At 33.1% G+C, this 10,138-nt stretch overlaps 1 protein-coding gene across 1 annotated transcript; it reads left to right on the forward strand.

Moving 5' to 3' along the window:
- The first annotated feature begins 6,269 nt into the window (after nucleotides 1-6,269).
- On the forward strand, nucleotides 6,270-9,676 carry LOC138322451 (carbohydrate sulfotransferase 1-like). The gene is made up of 3 exons (XM_069266477.1): nucleotides 6,270-6,825; nucleotides 8,228-8,405; nucleotides 8,760-9,676. Exons 1-3 carry the CDS (start codon nucleotides 6,588-6,590, stop codon nucleotides 9,547-9,549), a joined length of 1,206 nt encoding a protein of 401 aa, XP_069122578.1. The 5' UTR covers nucleotides 6,270-6,587; the 3' UTR covers nucleotides 9,550-9,676.
- Nucleotides 9,677-10,138: the final 462 nt, after the last annotated feature.

Here is a 10,138-nt window from a genome sequence, read left to right on the forward strand (position 1 = left end):
ATGTGTGCAAGAATGTTTTGGTAAAAATCCTGATTATAACTTGTAAATATTATTTTGGTTGAAAAAATGTAAATATGTTGTTGTGCTTTTTAAAGTAAAGTATAAAGATTTAATGGTCTGTAAAAGTTTTACACGTTTTGGTGGTAGAATAAAGCTCTATCACCAAACATGCAATAACAGTTCAATATTAATATATAAATACTACCTGCATTAGAGGGTGACAGTGCCTAGTGTCACCCCGAGGATATCACTGTAACCCGAGGCGAAAGTCTAGAAACAAAACTAGTTTTCATTAAGTGTTTGCAATCTATTGAAACATTTTTTACTGATTTTAGCAAAAGTCGAACAGTCACCGTCGGCAGTAGAATAGCATACCAGCTTCTACTTAGTAGCACTAACTATCACTGCATTATGGAAAAGAATACTCACAATAAGCATGTAGTGAAAATTCTTGTTATCATGTCTCCTGTGTTTGTTAAAATCTTAACGTTTTTTTGAATCTCAATGAATTTTGGTTTCGTCCCGTCGTCTGTTTACAACATTAGCAACGTCAAGAAGACGCTTCAAATCGCATGTCTTCCGTTCACCTAATCACCGACGGGTTCATAAAAACCAACATATAGCACTTGGACGGTAAGCGAAAAAGCGTAAACGGAAAGCTCCGTCCTTAATTTGAAAAAAAATCAAACAACAGACTAATTATGCAAAACTATTACTAAATAGATCCAGATAAATTTTGAAGCGTCGCTTAAAAAAAACAAAGATGGCGTCGAAAAAAGAAACGAGTGCGCATCTTTTTCGGGCGGTTAATATTTTGCACTGTCAAAAATACACTATCACCCGTTGCTAGGGGGTTGCTACGAACGTGTCTATTGTTTCCTATTGTTCTAATGTTACCTGCCGTGTGATAGTGTAAAATACCAAATATCTCTCGACCAATCATAATGCAGGATTCTCACTTGAGGTATAATAATGTCTAATGTTAAAGGAAATATCAACCTTTATCGTGCAATAGTAAGGTTGATATAGTTCAACACATTGTTTAGAGCAGTTACGCGTCCCGAGTTATTTATTTAAGTCATCTGGCATAGGTCTTACTCTAGGGCACTGGGTGATCGGGTGGTGTAGTGGTTAAGCCGCTCGTCTTTCACCTAGCCGGCCGGGGTTCGATCCCCGACAAGGACGTGAAAAGGTTAGGGGTCACCTGCCCGATCACGTGGTTTTTTCCCGGGCACTCCGGTTGCCTCCCACACTAAGACACCTCGCGCGATTACATCCGAGCCATTGAGAGTGATTTGCATAAGTTGTATAACTTGTTTCGTAATCGCTGTGAAAGAAATAAAGTTATATATATAACTGTTGAATAAGCTTTTAATTATTATAAATTATGTGTTCGGTTCAATTGTTCAAAACGAACAATGATAAAAATAAAGTAGAATATGTTATCAGTGCTGTAAGATACATAATGTCAGTTTATGTCAGTTACAATAGGTGACTGTAACTTAATTTGACATTAAATGGAAATTTGGTGCTGGAACATAAAGACTTTCATTGATAAATGGAACAACGTAAGATTTTAAAACACATGTACATGGACAAATATTACTACTTGTTAACCCAAATGTAACATTTCTTGTTTTATATTACAACGATAAGTCAGCAAATAAATGTATGTTTTACAGTCTATTTGTCGACGCAATTTTAGGTTTTTTTTTCTTTTGATAATATCGGCTAATGGGAAGATAATGTGATATATACGAAACTAGGTGAAAGGATACGATATTCAACACTAGATCTAAATTATAATAAAAATTAATCTTGCATATTTCTATTCCATGGTATATATTTGTTTCACACGTTTAACAACAGACTTTCACTTCACTCCGTATATTCCATATCAAATGAAAATCTTCACAACTGAGTGACCTCCCTTTGACTACTTATATCATAGCATCAACTCCTAATATAAGTGCATTGACATGAGCTGATTAAAATCATACATTCAGTGTGATATGATAATGACATCGACACGTGTTACCTGGTATATATTCATTACTCATTAAGCATTGTGTTAAGGATACTATACGGCTAATTCTGTAAATCTACAAAATCAAAAGGTACAGTATCATAATCTTTACATAAAAACAAAATTCATAATTTGATGGATTTTTTAATGTTATTGATGCAACTAACAAAACTTTATTAAGACTTCAAATAAAGATAATATATATCATCACATTAACAAATCATCAGACGGCTTTTGTCAATAATAGACCACTCTTGCAATTATTTATTCTGCATTTTAGTGCGGAAAAAGAATAATACTTCCACATCTGATTCTATAGTCTGCGAATTTTAGGTTGTAACTAGAAATATAGGGTTATTACCTCAACATTTCAGATTATTAACCCAAAATTTATATTTATTATTCAATGGTCGAATTTTTAGAAAATAACTAGAACTTTTGAAATAAAAAAGAGAAAGGAAATGACACCAGTATATTTCCGTACGTCATTTCATAAATTATTTCGGTAACAGAAATAATAAATAACAGTTTTAACCGATATATTGATAAAATATACTGATTGATTTGCTGTATTTACAATTTTAAAATATTACATCTTCAAGCTAATCCCAAGCTCAAGGTCACTATCTCGAGGTCTATATGGACCTTCGCCATGATCTTATCTTTTTCTTACTGCGATCTTCTCAAAGACTGAATCCTATCATATTCTTTAATGATCATTTACATGATCAGATGTCCTAAGAAAAATCACATATGATTAACAATTTTCTGCCCTAGAATTGTATGAAATAAATATTGATTGTTTTATTTTTTAATAAGTTTTATAATCGACTTCGTATATCAATATTCTCAAAAACATCACATAAAAACGCCTGAAGAATTAAGAAAAAAACAACACTTTCTTTTAAAAATGCCAATGCACGATTGTTAATGTAAATCAAAAGCTACACCTTCCATTTAGGTTTTATAGTCATCCATAAAAATAATATATATTAGGTAATTTTAATGGTAAATGAAACAGCCCTCTCGACCGACCACCAGCACAAACCATATACATAGCAAGCTTGGGGCACCAAAAGGTTATTTACCTGAGCAATATTCACCTTAACATGTCGAGTGAATACATTACTGGCAGAACCATTGCCAGTCATTGACGCGAACGCATGAGATGGCAGCTTTCTATAGTAGGTTCTCAAAAAACTATTGACGCGATGAAGGATGGTTTAAGTTATACAATCCACTTTATCATCGACAAAATAATTTTCTGATGCAGTATATCATGGAAACGACGTAACAAGGGGCGAAAATTGTGAAAAGGTAATTTATCAAATTTCTAAATCATTAATCTTAACTGACGCATTTTCTTAAAATCGATTTTTAAACCTGAATTTCACATTCATGTTAAAAGTGTAGACAACATATTTTTTTTCAATATAACTGATAACGTTGATAAAATAAACAGTAACAGTTTGCCAATAGCTTTTGATATCATATCAGACCTTTTTTCGTATGATATATCTGACATCAAATATGTAAAGCCTATTAAGAGTTTGACAATTTATCACTCTCGATGACACATTTGATTATATTAGGTTGATCTATATAATATGTATTTCCACAGTAATACTGACATCATATCCTTCGTTTACACGCTACAGGTCACTTCATAAGGATGACCGTCACTTTGAATATGCAATTTATGCAGAATGAGGTTATTTAAATTGCTAGAATGACTAATTTGTAGATTGTAATAGATGCTATTAAATGCATATAAATTTGATACCATCAAGTGCAGTTTTGGAAAAAAATCATATGTGTGAATTTGAAATATCGGATGATATAACGAATAATTGTTTATAATGATACATTTTGTACTTGATGTATAGCAAATGCGGTACTTTTATTTAAAAATATCAGACAAACAAAGTGTTATGGACATGTAGATAGGGATATACATCACACGTGTCTTAAGCACACATAAGCTCTGTTAGACAAATTAGCATTATTTTATATAGATCTGATGGATAGGAACAATTAACTCATCTGTTTAAGATGAATATATAAGTACATCTGTATCAACTAATTTCCTTCTTTGGTGAAACTAAAACATACAATGGATGACTAAGTACACAAGTTGTAAGTAATTAAACCTTTCGTCCTAAGTTTATTGATGAATCTATCTATGTTTAATCAAATGCACTTCATTTACAATGCATTATATATGGTAATATTTTATATGCGGAAATTAAAAGTAACGGACAACATTTTTTTTTATCTTTTCCTATCTTTATATGTATTACATTTGTGCCAAGTTGATAATATAGTGCTGTCTACCATAAAATATAGATAAACAACGGACTTTGGTTCAATTTTGTTTTTAATTGCTTTCCAAATATATTATCCCAACAAATATATCTACCCATGAAATACTTTGAAAGCTCTAAAACACAAACTAACCACAAACATTTTATGACATTTATGAAATTTCGTCTTTGTTGTTGTTGGACCAAATTACGACAAAGATTAATAGAGACTTACATGGGCCTGTCAGGTGGACAGGGATATCTCAACCCGAGTGAAAGATTTTGGCTGGTCAACCCGAGGCTTGCCGAGGGTTGATAGTCAAAATATTTCACGAGGGTTGAGATTAATAGAATCTTACATGGGCTTGTCAGGTGGACAGGGATATCTCAACCCAAGTGAAAGATTTTGGCTACTCAGCCCGAGGCTTGCCGAGGGTTGATGGTCAAAATCCTTCACGAGAGTTGAGATATCCCTGTTCACCTAGCAGGCCCATGTTTGATTCTTTTTCTCCCATACTTTAACGAGAAATGGTGAAAATTCAGTTGATATGAACGTTGCTGTGCGTAAAAATGGTCGCCGCATGTATTGATGACGTCACTGTCTAGCGTGTGTGAGCTGTCTTTTCCCCATCCCGGTAAAAGACAGAGTTACTGTCTTTTCCCCATCCCGGTAAAAGACAGAGTTATCTTTTCCCTAGCAACTGCGGGACAACCCTGTCAAGTATGGGAGAAATCCCTGTCCACATGAGAGGCCAGCGAAAGAATATTTTTCTCCCATACTTTAACGAAAACTGGTGAAAATTCCGTTGATATGAACGTCGATGTGCGTAAAAACGGTCGCCACATGTTTGATGACGTCACTGCCTAGCGCGTGTGAGCCAACTATCGGTGAAAGACAGAGTTATCTTTCCCCTTGCAACTAAGGGATAACCCTGTCAAGTATGAGAGAAAAATACACTTTGAATATTTCAATATCATTTCCAGGGTAAATCTAAAATAATCTAGGAACCATTTTAGAACTCATCACGGAATAACAAGTTTCTATGATAAAAATCCTTCGATGTCTACACATTGCCAATCAAGATTTAAAAACATGCTCAAACAATTATCAATGAGCTTGAGTTAACACACAAGGCAGGAAAATATATAAGTATCAGTTATTTTGCCGAAAGATGTATTAATGATTAGTTACCCATAAAATATCGTACGAAATTTCTAGCATTAATCTATACTAGTTTTAACATAGGTAGTCTGGGAATATGAAGACCAGAACAAACTGTTTGACACGAAGAGTATGGACATCACTTATACCTTGTATCTTCATCGCATTCCTAGTAGTTTTTGTCGGTGAGTTAATTACATTTGTATTGTGATGATATGGTTATGCTATATATAAACAAAATTGATTTAACAGTTAGCTCATTATCCTCTTTTATGTAACATTATACGATCTACCTTTCCAAATCTATGGAAAATACATATTTGTGCCATATCTCCATAAGATAAAAATATATGTTCAGATTGATCCTATAAATTATCTCCATATTCATTTTCTTTGAAACCGTTACGCCGTAATATCAATATATATTAACCAATTAGAATCGACTTTACAGATGGCGATGTCAGTTTTTGCTTTATGGGCTGATTTTAAGCCAATGGAAATGCTTGTTATATGCATAGGCATATTGAACTATTCTGTATTGTTCTTTTTGAAATAATTGAGTTACCTTTTTGTCCTACCGTTCTATCTCTACCGTTTAAAAAAATCTGAAGTACAGTCATTTCCCTAATGCAAACAATTATGATAATTGATATACCATGCTTATTGTTATTAACGTTTTATGGTAATTATGGAAAAGGATCATCTATGCATATCATAAGAAGAAATAATTAGCTTTTGCATGTATATGAAATTGATCTTTTGTTACATTTCAGCCTTCACTGGACATACAATAAAACATACAATCACTTCATTTAGCAAAAGCAAGCTAGAAAAATTAATTAAAGTCAAGTCGCATACAAACAAAATACATAATTTAATTGTTGTTAACAGCGTTTCCAACACGAAACAGAGACAACTGAGAAAGATTGCCGATATACAGCAGGAGTTAGAAGTTTTAGATGACAAAGCAATTTTAGTACCACAAAGAAAAGGTCCATTTATTAAAGGTACAATAAAATATATTACAAAATATGAACCAGGCAGTATTCCTAACACAAAAATTCAAAACATAATAGAACGTAAAGCCAAAATAAAAATGAATGACAGAGACATTGTTTCTTCAGTGAAAGTTTCCAAAATAACTAGTGATATATCTAAAGGCTCTCTATCCCTACATGGCAATCAACAAAATTACACGAATTTTGGAAATCCCGAGGAGACGGCTAACTCACATCGCATGGGTAATCATACCGATAGCAATGTCGGCCGTATAACGAATTCACGACAGGCTATCGGGAAGACGGGAAATGATGTATTATCTGGAGAAACAAACCGTACGTATTATGCTGGATTAATCATCTTTTAACATTTTCCCATACTGTACAATTGAATTTTATTTCTAGTGATCTTTCTAATATTGGTTATACCTAATAGCATTATACTGCATAATTTACCCCAGGCTGTAGGTGATCATTTACTATAAGATATCATTAGGTACGTATTCATTCAAGAAGAGTCTCCATTTTTCTTCGATTCCAATAATTTATATTTTAACTGAAAGTTCATTAAATCATAAGTAGACATATGTGTCCTTTCCAATATAATGACATATATGACATGAAAAGCAAAATTATATTGATAAGGTATGTTTGTAAAAAGATACTAATTTTAATTAATGTGGATAATCAATCAATATGTATATGCAATGATGACTTATTTATGGTGTTGTTCCTAAGCAATGAAATACCCAATTTCAACATTAGTATTACAATATCTGTCGAGAAAGGCTTTGAACATAGAATTATTTTAAAACAAAACATGCCTTCAACTTGGAGTGGATAACGTGAATACCCAAAATTCATTATTTAATGAAAATGGTGCAGGTCGAACCCGGCCTGGTTTGTCCTGTGGCGATCCTTTATAGTATTTGCTATCTTTATAGAAAAGTACACATAGTTTTTACACACAAGTGATATTAATATTACAACAACCGGTGCCTATCATTATGCCTATATAAGACAAAATAACAGAATAAATTCTGGAGAATTCAAATGTTGTTTTTTCCGTATGATTGCATTTTATATATCACCATTACAGAAACTATTGGATATACCATTAACGTTTTTCACAGTCAAATGCATATATACATATATCTACATACATTAGATGTCTCAAAGAATGAGTTTATGTACTTTGTTATTGTATTTTTACTTAAGGTACTGTGACATTTACTTTCTTTTTATAACGACGAAACAGATTCACGAGACATTTGTGACCGTTATAGCTCTGATATACCTATGTGATATAATGTCTGGACATGGAATAATAACAGATGATTATGCATTGGTAACATCTATGTAGCACACGATCAGTACAGTTCAGTAATTGGCTTTTATGATATTACATGATTTGTCAGCAGTGACTGAAATCTACCTACTAACCCAGGTTATGATAAAATAACTCGGATTGCACTATCATCCAACATACAACGTTCCTATCATCAAAGAGAGAACGGAGATGTTTGATAAATAGTCTTCAAATCTTGTTCCTGTCTGTCAGGTGGAGGCTAACCATTGGATTGTTTTTTATTTGACGTAATGTTTGAATCTTAATTAATATAATTTACAATTAGCCGTAAACAATACAATACACATCAGAACAAAATACGACTACATTAAATATCACATACCAGGTATATTTAGTCTATGTGTCTGATTTACATACTTTGCGTTACAGCTCAAACAGTTGTGCTCCTGTTGACCTATCTCCGAAGCGGGTCAACCCTTACAGCTGACATTATACAACAGGTTCCAGGAGTGTTCTACGCTTACGAACCATTAAAGCGTTACGTAGCAAATGATACCGGATATTTATCATTGGATGGGATTTGTTCCATGAATAATTTAACCTGCAGGTAAATGTATTTATACATCTTAAAGAAGTGTGAGTTATAAAATAAACAATACATGTATGACAAGTATATGCACTGTGTATTTAAGCAAAACAAAATCTTTCCAATCGAAAGGTGTGAAAATCAATTTGTGATCATCTTCTAATGGGTAGTTCCTTATATGGTAAAATGATCCCAATTAAATTAAAAGCAAATGTGACGAAAAAAGAATACAAAATTACTTCCATCCGGTTATAATTAAATAGCTAATCATATTTGCATGATGAAACAAGAAATAAAATGTTTATGCATTTACATTTTTTTGAGAAAAATGTGATGTTTAGTAACCATACCGTCGGTTTTTTTCCATCTTTTCAGACAACCTGTGCTACTCTCCGAACTACCGCAGGCATTTGTAGAAGATATAGTACGTTATTATGGATGTGATCTGCAACATCTAACAGGAAACTTCCTTTGGAGTCAAAGCAGTAGTTCGGTGAAGCAATACAAAGACTGCATCCGTGCCACAACACAACTCAAAGCAGATTCTCAGTTTTGTTTAAATCAGTGCGTAAGGTCGACAAGATACTTAAAAACCATTCGTCTCTCTATGGATGTTGTGGAGATATTAATGAAAATAATTCCGAAATTAAAAGTGGTCCACTTACTCCGCGATCCACGTGGAATGATTTATTCAAGAAAACGCGGAGGATTTGTAAAGAAGTGGATGTCCATGACAACAGTAGCCCAATCAGTATGTCGGAGGTTTGAAAGAGACATCGAGATAGCAGCTAAACTAAGACGGATATATCCAGGACGACTGAAGACATATTTGTATGAACAAATTGCCGAGCATCCTAAAATAGCCTCCACGAGTTTATTCAAATTCCTAAGTTTGACAGCTCCGTCAGATTTTGATGCATGGTTACATCATCACACTGCCGCAGGATTACAAGGTCATTATTATGGAACAGTTCGACCGAATTCTACGGTTACCGCCAACAATTGGAGACTGCGTATGCCATACAGTGAAGTCAGGGAAATTGACAATGAATGTTCAAAATTTTATAATTACACTGGAATTCTTAAAGCTGAATATGAACATTTACTCAGAGATTTGACTTTGCAATTGCGTATACCTAGCCCAGAATTCGGAGATTTTCTGTAGTACAAAATCCTTTTTTTGTTTGTTATCTTTTAAAAATATTGTCATTTCGTTGTGCATTTTATGTCAAAGAATCTTATTTTTGTTGTGTTACATCAAAATAAACGAACACTTTTGTGCGTTTCCTTTTTATATTTGAAACTGTTTTATATCGTAAATTATAGAGTCACTTTTTATTACCATGCATCTGCAATTCATGCTGACCTAAAATGACAAAATTTCCGTGTAAGAAAAGTATTTTATGTTCTTAAGGGTCAGTTCAAGAACGACGGAATTTAATTCAAGAAGGAAATGGAATAAACACGATAACCTCCGCACTAACCGTTCTATCTAACAATTTGTTTTAGTTGTGAAATCTTCACTTTCATGCGTTTAAAATATAATAAACACGAACTTTTAACCTCGCCTACACACTTATTAACCGAGACAAATTAATTTAATTCTTTAATTCTGTTCTTTGACAAGTAACGAATGAGAATACATGCATGAACAATTTTTAATTTAGGGCATCTGACAAGTTAACATTAAATATTTAGTCATTCTGTACGTCTCCAATGTATACATGTAAATTTCTTTACGGCTGGTCTCACTA

The sequence above is a fragment of the Argopecten irradians genome, chromosome 4 (genome assembly GCF_041381155.1).
Source record: "Argopecten irradians isolate NY chromosome 4, Ai_NY, whole genome shotgun sequence".
In the NCBI taxonomy this organism is placed as follows: Eukaryota; Metazoa; Mollusca; class Bivalvia; order Pectinida; family Pectinidae; genus Argopecten; species Argopecten irradians.